This window comes from Ictidomys tridecemlineatus, chromosome 1 (genome assembly GCF_052094955.1).
Source record: "Ictidomys tridecemlineatus isolate mIctTri1 chromosome 1, mIctTri1.hap1, whole genome shotgun sequence".
Lineage (NCBI taxonomy): Eukaryota > Metazoa > Chordata > Mammalia > Rodentia > Sciuridae > Ictidomys > Ictidomys tridecemlineatus.
This window is the reverse complement of record NC_135477.1, coordinates 24,179,814-24,201,170: the sequence shown is the minus strand read 5'-3', so window position 1 is coordinate 24,201,170 and position 21,357 is coordinate 24,179,814. Positions and strand designations below refer to the sequence as shown.

General features: G+C 39.7%; 2 protein-coding genes across 3 annotated transcripts in view; both read right to left on the bottom strand.

The window, feature by feature from the left end:
- Positions 1-21,357, bottom strand: part of Nt5c2 (5'-nucleotidase, cytosolic II) — a 133,858-nt gene that overhangs the window by 70,794 nt on the left and 41,707 nt on the right. The window contains exon 1 of one of the 2 annotated variants that reach the window (XM_078016181.1): positions 12,209-12,296. The exons of the other annotated variant lie outside the window; for it this stretch is intronic. The gene's annotated coding sequence lies outside the window, so the exon portion shown is untranslated. Of the gene's footprint in view, positions 1-12,208; positions 12,297-21,357 lie in introns of those variants that run through there. 2 annotated transcript variants of the gene reach the window in all.
- LOC144366128 (uncharacterized) lies at positions 141-12,444 on the bottom strand. The gene is made up of 3 exons (XM_078019532.1): positions 12,336-12,444; positions 11,408-12,203; positions 141-4,072 (listed from the first exon to the last, which is right to left on the bottom strand). Exons 1-2 carry the CDS (start codon positions 12,442-12,444, stop codon positions 11,470-11,472), a joined length of 843 nt encoding a protein of 280 aa, XP_077875658.1. The 3' UTR covers positions 141-4,072; positions 11,408-11,469.

Below are 21,357 nucleotides of genomic sequence, written 5' to 3'. Positions count from 1 at the left end.
ACCAGTATTTATGAAAACATCTGAAGCATAAAGTGCCAAAATCATTTGACACTAATTTTCAAGTAAACCAAGTTTGTATTTTATTTCTACACAATATCTTCATTTTATTCAGTTATTTATTTTAAATATTTATTCTTAAGTTTTAAGTGGCACAGTATCTTTATTTCACATATATGTGGTGCTGAGGATCGAACCCAGTGCCTCGTGCGTGCTAGGTGAGCACTCTACCACGGAGCTACAACCCCAGCCCCTCAGTTATTTATTTTTATGTGGTGCTGAGGATCAATCCCAGGGCTGTAAGTGTACAAGGCAAGCACTCTACCACTGAACCACAACCCCAGCCCCAAGTTTGTATTTTTTAAAAAAAAAAAAAAGTTAACGAGGTGAAATTCACACAATAAAATGAACCATTTTAAAGGCCAGGCACATTGGCATACACCTGTAATCCCAGCAGCTTGAGAGGCTTAGGCAAGAGGATTGCAAGTTCAAAGCCAACCTCAACAATATAGCAAAGCTCTAAGCAAATTAGCAGAACTCTGTCTCTAAATAAAATATAAAACAGGCTGGGCATGTGACTCAGGAGTTAAGTGCCCCTGGGTTTGATCCCTGGCACATAACCCCCACCCCAAAGAAAAGTGAACAAGTCAGTGATATACTTAGTATATTTATATGAACATCTACTTTACTACTTTCAAAATAGCTGTATCACGCCAAAGTAAAAATCCTTACCCTTACAACAGTTTCTTCCCCCTAGTACCTGCCACTACCAATCTAAGTTCTGTTTCTGTGGATTTAATGATTTTGGATATTTCATACAAACTGAATCACACAATGTATGATTTCACTAGGCATAATATACTTAAGGTTCATCCATACTGTATTATATATTAGATATTTTTTTTTTACTTTTAGGACTGAACAATATTTCATTGTATGTATAATACCACAATCTGTGTTTATCCATATCCACTGATGGATATTTGAACTATCTCCACCTTTTGGCTATTGTGAATAGCTGGTATTTATATGCATAAAATGCATTTGACAACCAGTTTTCAAATGTTTTAGATATATAACTTAGGTCTGTAATGTTTTTGAAATAATCAAGATTTCCAAATATTTTATACAACAAAAGTACTGGCACTTGCAAAGAATTCTAATTAAAAACTTATTCAAGCATAATTGAGAAATTATTTGCTAAATGACTATAAATGAAACTTGATATACTACAGCATATTTATGGTATACTACATATTAATTAATTACCACAGATATTACCCTCAAATATCTATATATAGATACCATAGATACATAGATATATGAGGGTAGGACTATTGTTTTTTTCAGGACTGAGGACTGAATCCAGGACCTAGGCCTCATCTCCCAGTAAGCTATATCCCCAACACTTTTTATTTTTTGAGACAGGATCTCACTAAATTGCACAGGCTGGCCTTAAATCTGAGATCCTTCTACCCGAACCTCCTTAGTCACTAGGATTATAGACGTGCACTACTGTACCTGTATTTTTTTTTTTCCCTATAAAGTTCATGTAGCCAAGCATGGTGGTGCACACAGGACTTTCTGTCCTGCATATCCCCGTTTTCTCTATCTGCCTATTAGTCACTTGGTAGCCTCCTTGGTTAACAGATCTACTATGACAGTATCACAATGCCTGAGTTCTAGTAATCCTTATTTAGGATCAATAATAGCCCCAGTAAATTAAGTCAAGAATTTTCCCCATTTCATTTAAGGGTATGCTGCAAGGGTAGCAATGTTTGCAGCAATTTGGGTAATTTCTTCAAATTTTCTCACCAGCCTGAAATTTATTTTTGTACAATTTCTATTACATATTACTAAAGTACTTAGCTTTATGGAAGAAAGTATACCATATCCTCCATTTGCTATGAAAATGCTTCATTTTATACTAAACAGTCACATTTTATATAAACCTCCTGATAACCCTATTCCTCAACAGATAAACAAGTAAAACCAAGAATATGTAATAGTTAGCCAGTTGGTTTTATCATTATCATTATATTATGGTAAGGGTTTGCTCTGTAACACAGTACAAACCAACTTATTTCCAAATACTATTCCCTTAAAAAGAAAGGTTGGATGCGGTGGCACAGGCCTGTAATCTCAGAAACTCGGGAGGCAGAGGCAGTAGGATCTAGGGATCCAATAGGGCTGGGGATGTGGCTCAGTAATCCAGTACCCTTGAGTTCAATTCCGGGTACCCCCAATAAAGTAAAATAAAAAATAAAAAGGTCTGGGGATATAGCCCAATGATACAGCACCCTTGGGTTCAATCCCCAGTACCCCCCCCCACACACACACACACACACCTCAGATACTAGTTTATTTTCGTTTACCAATGCTACTGAAAAACTAACTACTCATGTCTGTAGTTAATAGTGCCAAAGAACAGCATTTTGAAATAAACTACAGTTTCTGTCTATTTACTTATTTATTTATTTGATACACAAAAGTGGGTTTACTGAACAGTAGCAGCAAGCAAGAAAACAGTAATAGATGCAATGGTCCTTATTATCCTGGTTGGTAATGAATTCTTCTCTTCTGGGCCTTTCCATGGTTCCTTGTGATCTTGGTTGACACCTCGGTTATTTCAGATGATTTGCCAAATGAGGCAATATGAAGGGTATGAACTCCGTGGTTCTGCCTTTATAGGGTTGTAGAAGGCATCCCTTGCCTTCACTTTTGGGTATGACACTTTGAGAAAGCACTCGCCAAGAGTGAAACACATTCTATTCATGGCATTTTCAGGTTTGTATTTTTGTTTGATGACTAGGACAATCACCCTGGTCACTTTCAGGACTCATTATTTATTCTCTGAAGTGATCCCACTGTTCTGTTTATTTTTTGAGACTGGGTCTTGTTATGCTGTCCAGGAGGGCCTCAAACTCCTAGGTTCAAATGATCCTCTTGCCTCAGCCTCCAGAGTAGCTAGGGCTATAAGTGTACCTATCTGACCCAGCTCTGAACTATAGCTTTTAAATTATTTTTGTATTCTAATCACAAAAGTAACACATGGAAGGAAATATACATATAAAACACTTTAAGCCAGGCACAGTGGCACATTCCTGTAATCCCAGCAGCTCAGAAGTTGAGGCAGTAAGATTGCAAATTTAAAACCAGCCTCAGCAACTTAGTGTGGCCCTAAGCAACTCAGTGAGACCCTGTCTCTAAATAAAATACAAAAAAGGACTGGGGATGTGGTTCAGTGGTTGGTTCCCCTGAGTTCAATCCCCGGTACCAAGATGAAGGAATGTCAATTTTCCCAGAAAACGGGGCTGGGGATGTGGCTCAAGCGGTAGCGCGCTCGCCTGGCATGCGTGCGGCCTGGGTTCGATCCTCAGCACCACATACCAACAAGGATGTTGTGTCCGCCGATAACTAAAAAATAAATGTTAAAAAAAAATTCTCTCTCTCTCCTCTCTCACTCTCTCTTAAAAAAAAAAAAAAAAAAATTCCCAGAAAAGGTTCTGAGAGCCTGTATTTTCTTCACTTCATTATAACTGAGGTTGTTTAAATCATTTGTCCCAAGTTGTACTATACATTCCATCAAAGGCCTACACTCAGCTTGCACACCAAAGTGATGGCTAACAATTAAAACCACACTTACCTACCCATGTATATCACTCGCTTATCCCGCTTTATTATTTTTTACATATAGCACTTCCCGACATAATACATTTAAAATTTTTTTGTTTGTTTTTTAGTTACATATGACAATAGAATGTATTTTGACATATTATACATACATGGAATATAACTTCTCATTTTTGTGGTTGTACATGATGTGGCATTACCATGGTCTTGTATTCATATATGAACATAAGAAAGTTATGTCTGATTCATTCTACTATCTCTCCTATTCCCATCCCCCCACTTTGTCTAATCCAATGAACTTCTATTCTTCCCTCCTTCCAAGACATAAAATATTTTGACAGTTTGCTTTTAGTCAGTTCTTCTCTGTAAAACGTAAGCTCCATGAAAGTAGGAATTTTTTTTGCTGTTCTATCCCCAGCATCTTGCACAATAAACTTGATACCTATAGAAATAAATAAGAGACTTTAAGCTCTTTGCTTTTCAGAAGCTTATTTTTTGTTTTCCATTACTGGGCACTGAACTCAAGGATGCTTTACCACTGAACTCAGTCTCCAGCCCTTTCTATTTTTTTTTATTTTGAGACAGGGTCTCACTACATTGCTGAGGCTGGCCTGAAACTTGTGATCCTCCTACCTCAGCCTCTGGAGTCACTGAATTTATAGGTGCACACCATCATACCAGGCTCAGAAGCTAACTTTTATGTAAACCTGAAAATGCAAAAACATGGCACAAATTTCTTTTAATGTTCAAAATGAATTTTTGCCAAACCTTCTCTTGGTTCAACTGGGTGCAAAGGCACATGCCTATAATCCAGCTACTTAGAAAGCTGTGGCAGAATTGTAAAATCAAAGCCATCCTGGTCAACTTCAAAAGCATTGTCTCAAAAAATAAAAAACCCACCAACTTAAAATGAGCTGGAAGTGTGGCTCAGTGGCAGAACACTTGCTTAGTATGCTCCAGGCCCTAGGTTCAATCCCTAGTAACACATACATACACACAAAGATTCTTGGCTGGATTAATGTAATAATATTTTGCTAACCTTTCAAATATTGGACCTTAAAACAAAAGATTCCTTGTTCTCTGATGGAAAATAACAAGGCTAAGAAGAGATCTTGTCAAGTGAAAAAATGTAGTCCCTGTCACCGGACAATGTCCTTCTTCTTCAAGCAACAAGTTTCTAACTATAGTCTAAAACTCTAACTAGAAAATACAAATTTATTTCATCTGTTCCTAAAGTTTTGAAAACATATAAAAGTTTTATTATGTTCCTTTGAATATTGTATTGCTGGGCTGGGGATGTGGATCAAGCGGTAGCACGCTCGCCTGGCATGCATGCACCCAGGTTCAATCCTCAGCACCACATACAAAAATGTTGTGTCCGCCGAAAACTAAAAAATAAATATTAAAAAAAAAAATTAAAAAAAATATATATATTGTATTGCTGCTACTACTACTACTAAATTCCCTTACATGCCATAGAATATTATATATTTGTTCTGTATCAGCACATTAAGGTTACTTCTAACTGAATGTTTTGAAGAATACCAAAGTATGTAAATTAGAAAACATTTAAAGAAAAGATTGGGCCTTCAATATCTTTAAAAAAAATTAAGGGTTGGGGTATCAATATCTTAAAATTATTACTATACTTAACGGAGATCTTTTGAAAACATAAATTACAAAGTTGCACAATTTTTACATTCAGCCAATAACATTTTGCAGAGTTAATAAGCATTCCTAAATATTCCTTAAAAAAAAAAAAAGGCAAGTATGGGGGATAGGGATGTAGCACAGTAATAGAGCACTTGCAGGCCCCCCAGTTTGATTCTTAGCACTATGGGGTGTGTGCATGGTGGGGGGCAGGGGCAGGTATAAAATTCTGCTTTATATCAAAAGCAATTTATTCCCTTACTAATAAGCTCTTACCCTTCAACTTTATTTTAGTTTTCTTTCCTCTTACAAAATAATAAAAATTTTAAAAATCAGAAAGGCAGAAATAATCATCACTTATTTTTACTTTTGTACATAAATTTACATTTAAGATTCCATATTCTTATTTGATGAAAGTTCACCAAAATTTATTGAATTTCACTATTTTTAAATGCATGATTCTAAGCACCACACATACTTTAATGACTTCTTACAATAGCTCTCTATATGAGATACTATTATCCTCATTTTACAAAGAAGCAAACATAACCAGAGAAGTTATTAAATAATTTGAGTCACAAAATTATACTTGTGATTAAAGGTGCAGTTTCTAGAACCACACTGCCTAGTTTCAAAACTTGGCTCCAACACCAACGACCTCTAAGACTGAACAAATTATATCCTATCTTCAGATTCTTCCGATTCGAGGGCTGGGGCTGTAGCTCAGTGGCAGAGTACCTGACTAGCATGTGTGAAGCACTAGGTTTGATCCTTAGCACCATATACAAATAAAATAAAGGCATTCTGTCCATCTACAACTACAAAAAAAATTTTTTTTTAAATAAAGTATATCTTGGGGCTGGGGATGTGGCTCAAGTGGCAGTGCGCTCCCTAGCATACCACTGGGTTCGATTCTCAGCACCACATAAAAATGAAATAAAGATATTGTGACCACCTAAAACTAAAAAATAAATATTAAAAATAATAATTAAAAAATAAAGTAGATCTTAAAAAAAAGATTCAATGTATTAATAAACGCAAGGTGCTATGAACAGAGGCTGACATGGAAAAAGTCCTTAATGATATAATAACATAGTGCTAGTGCCTACAATGTTTTAATATATGAGGCCTCTGCACAACACAATATTCTATATTTGGAGAAATGTGTAGTGTCAAATTGCCCATCATGAGTTAGGGGCTGTCACAAATTCATACAATTTTGTTTTGTTTTGCTTTTTTGGTACCAGAAATTGAACTCAGGGGTGCTTAAACACTGAGCCATATCCCCAAACCCTCTTTTTTTTTTTTTTTTAATGTATTTTATTTAGAGATAGGGTCCTAGTAAGTTGCTTACGCCCTCACCAAGTTGCTAAAACTGGCCTTGAACTCTCAATCCTCCTGCCTCAGCCTCCCAGGCCTCTGGGATTACACATGTGGCACCACCATGGGTGGCTCAAATTCACACAATTTTTAATGTCAATCTAGTATCCTAAATTTAATCTACTCTATAGATCTATTTGTTTTTTTCATGACAGCTCTTAGATCTGAGAATTATTTCAAGAATGAATTCATCAAATCCACTTCAAAAGGAAGCCAGTATTCAAGGTCAAAAAATTGTATTTATTGATCTCAGATTTATGAAAGAAAGTTTCGAATGTTTACTTTTCAAGCTACAGTCGGTCTTATTGATTGCATGATTCCAGTTAAATTCTTATAGCTGTAACTTAAAATTCTTAGAATTTTGACAAAAAAATATTGAGCTACTTCAACCTAAATACTGTTCTAGATGGTTTACTTAGTAACTCTAAAACAAACTAGATACACAAATATATTAACTAGATTCTAACATGACTTATTGATAAGTTTGTCAAATGTCTTTCAAATATATAGTCAAATACATGTAATGTTTATCTTCACAGGCAAATCAGACAATATAGAATAACGGAAACCTGAAGTGTAAAATACTTAGCTTAAAATAGATAATTTAAACTTTTCACTTTCTAAAACAATCTGGTTCAAAGAGTATTAACAAAAACTATCCTGTCCTTATGAATTTATACAGCATAGACTAAGAAAAAAATAAGGATTGTCTTTCTAAACTTAAATATGAAAAGCAAAAAGCATATAATTTTTAGAAGAATATAGTGATGAGATCAAAAACTACACAAGATAAAAAACAAGAAACACAAACCACAACTGTATTAAATGTAAAGTTTAAGGTTGGGGAAACAGCCCAATAGTAGAGGGCTTGCCTAGCATGCATGAGACCCTGGCTAGTACCACACACAGAAAATATTTAGCTTATTCCTGCCAAAACATTTAATCTAAATCTAAACATAAGAAAACTATCAGACAAATCAAAACTGAAGGACATTATACAGAACAATTGGCCTGAACTCTTCTAATACATCAATATTAAGGAAACAAGCAAAAGTAACAAAAGGAGGGGTCCTGATTATAGTTCAGTGGTAGAGTACTTGCCTAGCACATGTGAGGCACTGGGTTTGATCATCAGTACCACATAAAAATAAACAAATAAAGGTACTAGGTCTATCTACAACTTAAAAAAAAAAAAAAGTAATAAAAGGAGGCCTGGGAACATAGCTCAGTGCTAGGTCTCAATGGCCTGGATTCCATCCCCAGAAAAACAAACAAGCAATAAAGGGCTATACTAATTGAAGATGCTCATACCCTACAACATAAGAATTTCCCAGGTTTGGAATTCTCTAACATGTAAATAAGACTACATATCCAAGAATGTCATTATGTTAACAATAGCAAAAAGTCAGAAACATGTAAATTAATTATCCATAAACAGTGGTGTATTCATATAATAGAATATAACACAGCAATGAACTAAAGACAAATACAGCATCAAAAACAATGTTTAGGTGCTGAGATTGTGGCTCAGTGGTAGGAGCGCTCACCTAGTACGGGCGGGACCCGGGTTTGATCCTCATCACCACATAAAAAAAAGATGCTGTGTCCACTAAAAAAAAATAAATATTAAAAAAAATTTTTTTGAGTTGGGCATGGTGGTACACGTTGGTAAACCCAGTAACTCGGGAGCCTGAGGTAGGAAGATTCCAAGTTTGAGGCCAGCCTGGACAACCTAATGAGACCCTGTCTCAAAATAAAAAACCAAAAACTGGGCTCAAGGTACAACTTGATGGTAGAGTGATTGCCTAAAACGCTTAATGCCCTGAATTCAACCACTTCACACAACAAAAAAGATGGACAGGGCACTAGGATAGCTCAAATGACAAGAGCACTGGGTTCAATCGCCAGCACAGCAAGAAAAAAAATTTTCTGAAAAACGGAAGTTGCAGAATCATATAATATAGTAAACAAGAGTATATGTACTTTTACAGATACATATATTAATAAAATTATAGCTGGGCAAGGTGATACATGCCTGTAATCCCAGCAACTAAGGAGGCTAAGGCAGGAAGATCATAAATTCAAAGGAAGCCTCAACAACTTATGGAGGCCCCAAGTAACTTATTGAGACTTTGTCTCAAAATAAAAAAATAGATCCAGGTGGGGTGGCCCACGCCTGTAATCCCAGCAGATGGGGAACCTAAAGCAGGAGAATCCCAAGTTCAAAGCCAGCCTCAGCAAAAGCAACTCAGTGAGACTCTGTCTCCAAATAAAATATAAATTATCCCAGGGATGTGGTTCAGTAGTTGAGTGCCTCCAAGGTCAATCTGCGGTACCAAAAATAAATAAATAAATAAAAATGAAAAGGGGGTGGGGTCATGGCTCAGTGATTAAGCACCCCTGGGTTCAATCCTCAGTATCAAAAAGAAAAAAGTATAAAACTTAATGGAAATAATTGCCTAACTGGGCTGGGGATATGGCTCAGTTGATAGAGTGCTTGCTACTCATGCCCAAAGTCCTGGGTTCAATCCCCAGCACCACAAATTAATTAATTAATAATAATTAATTAATAATTGCCTAATTGATGACAATGAGAGGGGAGTGAACAAGGAGAAGAAACAAGAAAAGGGATCAGCAAGCATTCATATCATAATCTATAATGTTTATATAGAGATCACACAAATTAGAGATGTTTAAAAAAAAAATCTTTTTTGGTATTGGGGAGTGAATCTAGGGGCACTTAACCACTGAGCCACATTCCCAGCCCTTTTTTGTATTGTATTTGGAGACAGGGTCTCACTGAGTTACTTTGAGCCTAGCTAAATTGCTAAAGCTGGCTTTGAACTCACAATCCTCCAACCTCAGCTTCATGCTGCTGGGATAACAAGCATGAGCCACCATACACAGCAAGTACGACTCTAGGCTGGGGATTAAGCTCAGTGACAGAGTGCTTACCCTGCATGTGTGAGGCACTGGGTTCGATCCTTGCACCACATAAAAGTAAACACACAAAATAAAGGCATGCTACCCATCTATAGTTACAAAAAATAAATATATTTTTTTTTAAACCAAGGTCACTGAATGTCTAATGCTGTCTCCTGGCTCAAAGTATCAACTGTCATTACTGCTCACATGTCAGTTAACATACACCTTATGACATTTTTAACATTTTGTTAGCAGTTGTTGTCTCAGAAATTCAACACATCATTCATTCAACAAAAATTTTCTCAAAGTCTGTGTGCCAGCATTGCTGACTACTGTGCTTTTTATAAAGGCATGTTACAAAAAGCATTAGGAATGGAAATGATTCTCCCAACATGTGGACATCCCAGAAATGTAAATGCAAAATTCAAAATAGCATGTACACAGCCATTATCATTAAATAAAAACCATGTTTATGTAAAAATTTAAAAAGAGAAGTCATAAATAAGATGATAAAATTGTGGAGTTTTTCCTATTTCATCATGTTTTTTGGTAAGAGAGTTAAAAAATAAAAAGATTTTTTTTTTCCTTTTTGTGGTGCTAAATTGAATCCAGGGTATTACACATGCTTGGCAAGTGGTTGGTCTACCAGGGAGCCACATCCACAGCCCAGATTTTTTTTAAAACATGTTTTTTGTACTTCTTTCCCCCACAGAACAGTAAAAATAGCCTAGAAACATTAATATAAACACTGCTCCCCTTAACATCCCACCTTAATTTGACAATCCTCCACCAACTGGGGATTGAACCCAGGGTGTTCTATCATTGAGCTACACACATAAGCCTTTATTTTTTATTTTGAGACAGGGTCTGACTAAATTGCCAAGGAATAGAATTCACACTGCCTCAACCTCCCCAGTCACTGTGATCACCGGCCTGCCCCTTGGCAACAGGCTAATTTGGCTTTTTTAGGAAGATATAATATTTTCTGCTAAGGCTAGCAGGTACTATAAGTAAATAGATATGTAAGTGTTCTGGCAATTATAAACTTCTGGAAACTTGTAACTGGTTTTCCTGAAGTGTCATCAAATCTTAGAACTGAATGGAATTTAGCAGAACATCTTAGGCTCCCTCATTTTGCAGATTAGTTACTAAATTCTAAAACCTAAATTCTGGGTTATAGAGTAGAGTAAGGCAGCAACCTATACTGCTGAAAAGTACTGGTTTATATTACAACGGAAAAGCACTTCAGAAATAGTATATCTGTTATTATCAACACAGGATGTGCAGTTTTAATTTTAATAGTTATATATATATATATAATAGTTTATATTTAATATATTTAATAGTTTATAAATTTTGGAATTGGGGGTTGAACCCGGGCTTTGCAAATGCCAGGCAACATTCCAGCCCCTAGTTGTCTTCTTGAATCAACCTTTTCAGGTATGGATGTCTTCATCTGGATAAATTTTAACCACTGTTGAGAAACACCATGGTAAATATTTGAAAGACCTGAGGCCTTCCCTACACACTCATTAAGTCTTACCGGCAAACTGCACCGTTCCAACATTCTCCCCTTCACATTCCAGACAGTACAGTCTGCATCCTTAAGAGGCAAAAATTTATAGTCTATGGATGTTATGAGACAAATATGGGAAATCTGCCCGCATCCGGGTGCGCGCACAGGGAACGCGCGCGCTCGCGCGCTCACACATACACACCCCCCGCTAGAATGGTGACTAGTCATTTCAGTGCACAGCCCTCAAACATAACGGCCGGAAAAGTGAAAGCACGGGAAAACAAATCCACACCAAGCCCTACCCACCTCTTTTAAAAGCTGCGGCCTCCCAGGGCCAATCCCCCAAAACGTAATTCTTACAACGGGCCTCACATCCGCCTCTTGCCCGTGCTCTCCCCGGCGTCCGGGGCCCGGGGGAAACGAAAGGCACTGGCGGCCCCCGACGGCTGGCCCCCGACGGCTGACCCCCGCCCGGAGGGAACTAGCGCGTCTCTCTGAGGCGGCTGGCAACCCGAGGTGAGCTTTCCAGGAAGCGCCGCACACGAAAAAACCAGCGTGTGGGCCATCAAGTCGGCAGCGTCTCGGGGTCTCGCTGAGACGCTGCCAAGCTGCAGCCCACCGCGGGGCCCGCCAGTTCTCGGAGTCGGCCTCGGCGTAGCCCGAGTCGGCCGAAAAAAACAGGCAGAACGGTGGAGGGCGTCTCTAGAAGCGGGACCCGGGCTGCCTCCACCCTGCCATAGAGGGGACGGAACGCGGCAAAGGCAAGGCGGGGTCCCAGCAAGACGACGCCGGGAAACAATGGCGCGAGCGTGACGTGGGCCGGGGGCGTCGCCGCGGCACCCGGGAAGGGGCTGCGGTGGGGCAAGGGCGGCCGGGGTAGCGGGAGTGCGAGGACCCCGGCGCCGGATCCGCGGGTGCGCAGGCGGGGGCTCGGCCTGAGAAGAGGGGTCTAAAGGGAGGCCGCAACTGGGAACGGGGCAGGCAGCGGCCCCTGCCCCGGGGTCGCGAGCTCGGCCGCGCACCCTCTCTTCTTTCCTCTCTCCCTCGCCCGCTCCTTCCCCTCCCGCCCGCGGCGCCCCAGGCGCCTGCCCCTCCCGCGGAACTCACCGGTCCCACCGCACGGCCGCAATCCCAGCGCGCAACTGCTGCAGCCGCCTTGGCGCGCGCCCTCCCCGCCCGCGTCGCCCCGGCCCCGCCCCCCGGCCCCGCCCCCAGCTCGCGCCCGGCCAGGGACCGGAGCGCTGTTCCGTCCCTCGGCTCCGCCGCAGAACCCAGTGGTGGAGACGCTCCCTGGCCAACTGCGAGACTCCAAACGTGAACCCCGCCAGTAGTTCGCCACTCATGAGCGTCTGGGGATCTTCGAATGACAGAACACTAGTTGTTGCCCAGCTGTGTGGGGTGACGCACGTTGAAACCCTTCCATCTCCTGTAGGTCCCCATTCCTTGACATTCTGCCCTTGTCCTTCTGCAGGGCCCTGGCTACCCTCTCACCTCCTCTCCCAAGAGGCTTTCCCTTAGAAGGAAAAGAAGTCCTTGTACCCAGTTACAGTACCTTTTACTCAAATGGGCCTGAGGGCGCCTCTGGTCCATAACCTGTAGCTCGCTTGAATTGCCTTGGTGATTAAAAACACCGACTTTTGGAATTTATCAGAACTCGTTCGAACCCAGTTTCATCACCTACAAACTGTATGACCTTGGGAGAGATACTGGACCTCACTACAAGCAGTACCCTCATCTGTAAGGCAGGGATAGTTAACAATATTGACAGGATTAAATAATGTAGGTAAAACCTTCTGGTACATAGTAAGCACTCAATAAAGCATTACCACCTTGCCACAGGCAAGAAGACCCCCCCCCAGAGACAGAAAGCCTACTACTTTAGGAGCACTGCATTCCTTCATTTGGGCGATTGTGACTAGTGTTTCAGAAGTTCTAGCCTTTGAAGCCTCAAAGAACAAATTAGTCTCTCTTGGACCTTGGACTTTGTCTGCCCGAGGTCTTCTCTTGGAGATCCGTATCTCCCACTCCTTTCATTCTTCCTTCTTTGCCCTGATCCTGAGGGTCTCTTCTCCTTCTACCCATACACCTGGTCAATTTGTGACTCCTTCAGAATATGTCACCCAAGACTGACAGTGTTTGTAGTGCCATCAGGACAAAGCACTATCACTTCCTCCTTGTAGGTCTTACTGACTTGAATCATGCAATAAAGTTGTTGGCACCTTGGGCTGGGGATGTGGCTGAAGCTGTAGCTCACTCGCCTGGCATGCGTGAGGCCCGGGATCGATCCTCAGCACCACATACAAAGATGTTGTGTCCGCCAAAAATTTAATTAAATATTAAAATTCTCTCTCAAAAAAAAAAAATTTAAAAAAAAAGTTGTTGGCACCTGATGGCCTCTGCCTGTAGTCCCAGCTACTTGGAAGACTGAGGCAGCAGGATTGCTTAAGCCCTGAAATTTAAGGCCATTCTGGGCAACAGAGAGAGACCCTGTCTGGAAAGAGAGAAAAAGACAGAGAGAAAAGAAAACAGTTCTTGGCATCCACACTATTGACTCCTATTTAAGCTTGAAGTCAGGGGAAATACTGGGGAATGATATTGGCCAAATTATATTGTAACATAACCTCTACATATGAATATATTGTAATATCACCTGCATATATGAATATATAACAACATATCCACCAGCATGTATAATTATAAAGCAACAACAAAAATATGGGGAAAAATAACTTTCAGTCAACTTAAACCACCAAGTTGCTTTTTTTGTTGTTGTTTTGGTACTAGGGATTGAGCCCAGGGATATTTTACCACTGAGTTATATCCCCAGGCCTTTTTATATTTTATTTTGAAACAGGGTCTTAAATTCCCAGGCTGGCCTCAAACAAACCTGCACTCCTCATGCCTCAGCCTCCTGAGTAGCTCAGATTACAGGCATGCATCACTACACCAGCTTTCCAGTCTGTCTACCGAGTACTCCACTCCAGCATTTCTATCTCCTCCTATGTTTTTGAGCCAACTTCATTCAATTCAGGTCAGGGATTTGGCCTCTTACCTACTAGATTTTCCAGGATATGGGAGAAAAGGGAATGGAGAAGATGGAAGTTAACCTAACACCATCTTTAAACCAAATTTAAAAGTCTTTTTAAAAGTCAGGGTTTGTATCTAAAGAAATACTGAGTTTGCTCATGCACAGGCACACATGCAAAGTGATTTCAACTGTAAAAAAAAAAACATACAAAAGATTAAAAGAAAATATGTAACAGGATATTTTAACAATGGTTTTCTTATAAGTGCAGTGGCCTCATGCTGGTAATCCCAGCAGTTTGGGAGGCTGAGGCAGGAGGAGCACAAGTTCAAAGCAGCCTCCAAAATTTAGAGAGGCCCTAAGCAATTTAACAAGACCCTGTCTCAAAAAAAATTTTTTTTTGTTTGTTTTAAAGTCTGGGGATGTGGCTTAATGGTTAAATGCCCCTGGGTTTAATCCCTGGTACCAAAAAAAAAAAAAAAAAAAAAAGACTTACGATGCTTTTTTCTTTTCACTTTACCATTAATTTCTTACACTGTGTTATTTTTGTAATCAAGAATTCTATTACCCAAAAAATTCAGAAAAAAATATAATTAAAATGTAATCAGAGAGATGGGCTGGGTAGGGTACTTATGTAGCATGTATGAGGCCCTAGCTTCAAACCCCAACACATACACAGACACACACACACAAAAAAAAAAAAATCAGAGAAATGGAATAAGTTGAAAAATTGGAAACAAAATTAAAAGTAACAGACTAGCAGAAAATATTTGCAATACATAAAACAGACAAACCATTTGTGTTCGTCTATAAGAAATATAAGAAAAAGAAAACAATAGAAAAGAGAGATAAGAATATAAATAGTTCATAGAAAAAGAAATACAAACTGCCAAAAAAAAAAAAGATGCTCAATCTCACCAATAATTATAGAAATGGTAAATAAAATTGAGTCTGGCAAACAATTTCAAGCTTTGTAACATCAAACTATATAAACTGGCACAGCCACTTCAGAGGACAATAGAACACCTGCTAAGTCAGCAGTGTTGCCCCTGGTTATCTACCATAATTCCATGTGCACACATGAAGATATGTATAGGCCAACCAATAAAGAAAATTTGGAAATCAGCCTCAGTGCCCACCAACAGAAGAATGGCTAAATGAAATAGAGAATACTCATATAATGGAATTCTGTAGAGAACTTAAATGACCTCAATCTACGTGTATCAACATAGAAATTTTCAATTTTGTATTATTGAATGAAAATAGCAAGTTGCAGAATGATATAGTATTGGTATATATAGAATACAGTATCAATATTTTATATATATTCTTTTAAATCCTTCCCCAAAATGAAAATTTTCAGGCTTATCAAGAAAAACTATCAAACTGGGTGCAGTAGCACATGCCTGTAATCCCAGGGGCTCGGAGGATCTCAGGCTCAAAGCCAGCTTTAGCAAAAGCAAGGCACTAAGCAACCCTATCTCTAAATACAATACAAAAAGGACTGGGGATATGGCTCAGTGGTCAAGTGCCCATGAGTTCAATCCATAGTATTAAAAAAAAAAAAAAGAAAGAAAGAAAGAAAGAAAAACTATCAAGCAATTGAAATTGACCAAATTATATGAAGTGTACATTCATATGTAACAGTGAAGAACACTATTGTGTATAATTATAATGCACCAATGAAAAATTACATACAGGGCTAGGGATATAGCTCAGTTGGTAGAGTGCTTGCCTTGTATGCATAAAGCCCTGAGTTCAAGCACCACAAAAAATAAAAATTACATACAAAACAGCAGCTTGTAAGGCTGAGGTAGGAGGATCATGAGTTCATTAATGAGGCCCTAATCAACTCAGTGAGACTCTGTGTCAAAATAAAACATAAAAAGGACTGGGGAATTGACTTTGTGGCTAAGTACCTCTGGTTCAATCCCTAGTACCAAAAAAACAACTAACTAAAAAACCCATATTGCATACCTAAAGTAAGTTTTATATGATGTATAATTTTTAAAAAAGGAAAAAAATCAGACAAACCCAAATTGACAAAATATTCTACAAAATACCTAACCTATACTCTTCAAAAGTGTCAAGGTTGTGAAAGACAAGGAAAAACTAAGAAATGGTCTTGGATTCTTCCTATTAACAATTATGAAGAGATGAAGGAGACCAGACAACTAAATGCCATATGGGATCCTGGGATCCTGGAACAGAAAAAGAACATTAGTGAGAAAACTGGTAAAGTTGGAATAGTCTAGTTTAGTGTAGTTAATAGTACTGTAGCAATGTTAATTTCTCAGTTTCCATCACTGAGCCATGAATTATGTAAACTGTGAAACATTCAGAGAAGCTGGATAGAAGGTATGCTGAAACTTTCTGTCCTATCTTGCAACTCTTCTGTAAATCTAAAATAATTTCAAAAACAAAAATTAAATCAAATGCAGATATAAACAATACCAGTATTTCCTATCATCACATTAGGTTTATAAGATTTTTTAAAACAGATCTGGCAAGGTGTGGTAGGCACACACCTGTAATCCCAGCAGCTCCAGAGGCTGACACAGAAGGATCATGAGTCCAAAGCCACCCTAAGCAACTCAGGGAGACCCTGTCTCTAAATACAAGACAAAAAAGGGCTGGGGATGTGGCTCAGTGGAAGAGTGCCTTTGGGTTCATTTCCCAGTAAAAAAAAACAACAAACAAAAAAAATCTGTAGGATTGGGGTTGTGGCTCAAGGGTGGAGCACTTGCCTGGCACATGAGAGGCCCTGGGTTTGATCCTCAGCGCCACATAAAAATAAATAAATAAAATAAAGGTATTATGTCCAACTCCACTAAAAAAAAAAAAATCTGTAAAGCTACCTGCCAAACACATACCAGAGGTTAACCCTAAGGATAGAGGTAAAGGACCAGGATTGGGAATATTAGCTTTAGTTTTAACATTGTAGAAGATAAATTTAACCATGTATTGCTCTTGTAACTAAAAATTCTTTTAATGCAAAAAAAAAAAAGCAAAAAGACAAGACATTTGACCTCATGACTTTCTAAGATAAGACAAACCATGCCATTTTATGAAACAGTCTTCCAATAGAGGGCTAGGAGGCTGAGAAATCATAGAAGATTTGCTTAGAGTCTTTAACCTGACATTAGCTGAAGGGCCTGAGCACAGCTTGATGAAAGAAGTCATCTCACTGTGGCCGTGGATGGCCTCTCACCAAGTTTCCAGGTACCCACATGGCTGGCTGTCCTATCCATCTGATCAACACTGTTTTACTCAAACTACTGTAAACTCTGAGTCATCCAGAATGCAGGCAGCATTCACAGGTCACTTAGCAGTTTTTCTGCTTCTTGGCAGAAATTCTATTTAAATATATTCATTGAGTTCAGCTGTCTACATGCCTAACACTGAACAACACAGATATGAGATTCTAGCCTCTTAGGGTTTGCTGATTGCTTGGAAGGTTAACTTTATATAGACCAGTAATTATTTGGTAAATGCTATGCAAAAAAAAAAAAAAAAAAGTAGAAGATGCTACAATGGAGAAAAAAGTAGGGGCTAGAGTTGGAGTGGAAAAAGGGTCAGGAAACATTTCCCTATGGAAATGTTATCTTAACTGAGACCAGAAGGATGAATAGGACTTAGACAAAAAAGCTAAAAGAGGGATTGTTTAGAGGAATGAATTCCTAAAAGAAGGAGCTGGAGGTGCAAAGGCCCCCAAACAGGGAGGGGGCTTTGAGGAATGATCAGAAGCCTAAAGAGAGAAGGAGAAAAATAGCAAAAATCAGTCCCAGAGGGAGGGCAAGGCAAGAGCTGGCAGGGTGCTGTAGTCCACGCTAATAACCTGGAGCCTTACCTTAAATGCAAGGGAGAGTAACTCAAGGGACCAAAGCAGAGGAGTGGTAGGAATGAGACTCAGTTTTGTTTTGTTTTTCCTAGGCAAGAGCTCTACCACTGAGCTATACTCCCAGCCTCAGATATGGAATATTTTTCAGCCATAAAAGGAATTAAATTCTGATATATGCCACAAATTGTATGATAAAAAGGAATACATTTTGACACATGTTGGACCGTGAAAACATGCAAAGTGAAAGAAAGCAGACACAAAAGGACATATATTGTATGATTCCACTTACGTGAAATAGCTGGAATAGGCAAATTCACAAACACAAAAAGTAGATTAGAGGTTACCAGGACCTGAGGGTAGAGAGGCATGGGGAGTTCTTGCTTAATTGTTCAGAGTTTCTGTTTAGAATGATGAAAACATTTTGGAAATAGCTGTGATGGTTGCACAACATTTTGAATGTAATTATTCCACCTGAATCATACTCTTCAAACATTTTCTTTTAAAGAGAGAGAGAGAATTTTAACATTTATCTTTTAGTTTTCAGCGGACACTGCCGCAGTCTGGCTGAGCACAATTCAGGAGCCACTTGTCAAAAGAAACTAACTTTATTTTTAGAACTACAAACGCCAAACAAAACAGCTCCTCAGGGAAAAAACCCTCAGAGCCCAACTGCCACCACCGACTTCCACATGCCTCTCACCCCCACACCAGCCTCTCAACCTCCCACAATCCTCCTGCTCTTGAGGCCGATTGGCTGGGTTGCGTGGGCAGAGCCAAAGAAGTCACCCAATGAGCAGCTCCGTGGAGGAGCCAATCAGCTAGATGTTGCTGGGGCCGCTGTGAGCCAATCATCAGCTGGCAGTCTGAAGGGCAGGGAAACAGCCCAATGAACATCACCGCAGAGGAGCCAATCAGCTAGATGTTGCTGGGGCCACTGTGAGCCAATCATCAGCCGGCAGCTGGAAGTTTGCTGGCAGCTGGATCATCAGCCGGCAGCTGGAAGTTTGCTGGGGCCCCTTTGGCTGTGGCTCTCAACATCTCCCCCTCTCTGTTTAAACAACAAGCATGTGGCTTAGGGACCGTGCCTGCCTTAGGTTGTCCAATACTACATATGGTCCTTACCCGTCTTCGGATGAGCTGACCTCAGGGCGTCAGCCTCCTGTCTTAGGTTGGTACCATTGTAATTGGATCTTACCCGTCATTGACTACCGGTCCAGTATACAGCCACACCTGTGGAGAGGTCTTTGTATCAGTGGGGGGGTGAGGTTCTTTGCCTCACCTCTGTTGGCCCCCAAATTTTAGCTGAATGATCATGATAAGCAGAAAGGAGGAAGATACACCAAGTCAATTGACGGCTCTTGTCGTCAAGAATACGAGCAAAAATACTCCAACACTACCAAAAGTTGATGCACTAACAGATAGTTCACAATCCATACAAGTGAGTTCACAATGCATACAAGTGACAAATAGTCTAGGCAAGTTCTGCAAGCAGTTCAGTGATGGCTATTGCAGAAGCTGTAGATTAGTTTTATCTTTGTTTTCACTGGCACTAGGATGAAGCTAGGAATTCTGGCAATAATGGCTAAAGAAAAAATTATGTAACATTCCAGAAGGCACTAAAAGAAAACAATTTTCTTAACAGTTTACATTATCTTCACTGGCACAGGGTTTAGAACTACAAACGCCAAACAAAACAGCTCCTCAGGGAAAAAACCCTCAGAGCCCAACTGCCACCACCGACTTCCACAAGCCTCTCCCCCACACACCAGCCTCTCAACCTCCCACAATCCTCCTGCTCTTGAGGCCGATTGGCTGGGTTGCGTGGGCAGAGCCAAAGAAGTCACCCAATGAGCAGCTCCGTGGAGGAGCCAATCAGCTAGATGTTGCTGGGGCCGCTGTGAGCCAATCATCAGCCGGCAGCTGGAAGTTTGCTGGCAGCTGGATCATCAGCCGGCAGCTGGAATTTTGCTGGGGCCCCTTTGGCTGTGGCTCTCAACAGGACACAACATCCTTGTTTGTATGTGGTGCTGAGGATCGAACCCGGGCCGCACGCATGCCAGGCGAGCACGCTACTGCTTGAGCCACATCCCCAGACCGAATCATACACTTAAAAATGGTTAAAATGGAAATTTTGTTATATATATTTTACCACAGTAAAAACTTTTTTTTAACTTTCAAAAAAAATGAATCAAAAACAAAAATAGGATTATTTCTTCCATGTTCACTTAGAATACCCTGGTCTCCTTGTCCTTACAGATGCTGTTTTCTCTATCTGAAAAGCTCTTTTCACATTCTTAGCTCCTATTCATCCTAAAGGCCTGAACTCAAATGTTCCTCAGAGAGGCCTTCGTTAATTCCACACCCAATTTCACAGAAATCTCCCCACCTGTTACTTTATTTAATATTGCCTGTGCCTTCCCATCCCTCCCCTAACTTAAAACAGTTGCATTGAATAAGAATTTGTGTGATATGTGTTTAATATCTTCCTTCTAATATTTCTCTTCTCAATCTCAGGAGTGCAGGGACAATATCCAATATCCATCTTGTCCACTGACAGGGATACAACTCATAGCCAGGGTCTCATACATTGAGAATTTCGTGTGTGTGTATGTGTGTTTATATATATATATGTATATACATACACATATGTATATATATATACACATATATATATGTGTGTACATATATATATATATATATATTTTTTTTTTTTGGTGGTGCTGGGGATCAAACCCAGGGCCTTGTGCATGCAAGGCAAGCATTCTACCAACTGAGCTATATCCCCAGCCCAAGAATTCCATGTATATTTTTAAAGAAATTAATAACTAAATGAATGTATGATAGACTTGGGAATTTTATTTTAATGCCTTTTACAATGCTATACTTTTTTTCTTTGTAGTACAGGGGATCATACATGGTAGGCAAGTGTCCTACCACTGACCTACAACCCCAGCCCAAACACTTAAATTTAATTAAATTATTTTTTAAAAAAATAGGAAAGCAAACCAGGGCTCTCATTCTTACATTCCTGTCTCTATCCCGTGAAGTCATCAGCCATCTCTTCAAGCAGGGACCTAAGCGAGAAAATAGTACAAGTTGTTTCTAAGTAGAACTGATATATCACCAACCATTCAACCTTAAGTCTCTAAATAAGTGATAAGTAAACCAGGTGCGGTGGCACATGCCTGTAATCCCAGCACCTCGGGAGGCTGAGGTAGGAAGATCACAAATTCAAGGCCAACCTCAGCAATTTAGTGAGACACAGTTCAATGGTTGAACTGAGTTCAATCCCCAGTACCATAAATAAATAAATAGTTGTTGGACTTAAAGCAGAACACTTTTGTTCTGCACAATCAAAACCAACAGCCTGCCTCTACAAGAGCTCAGCCT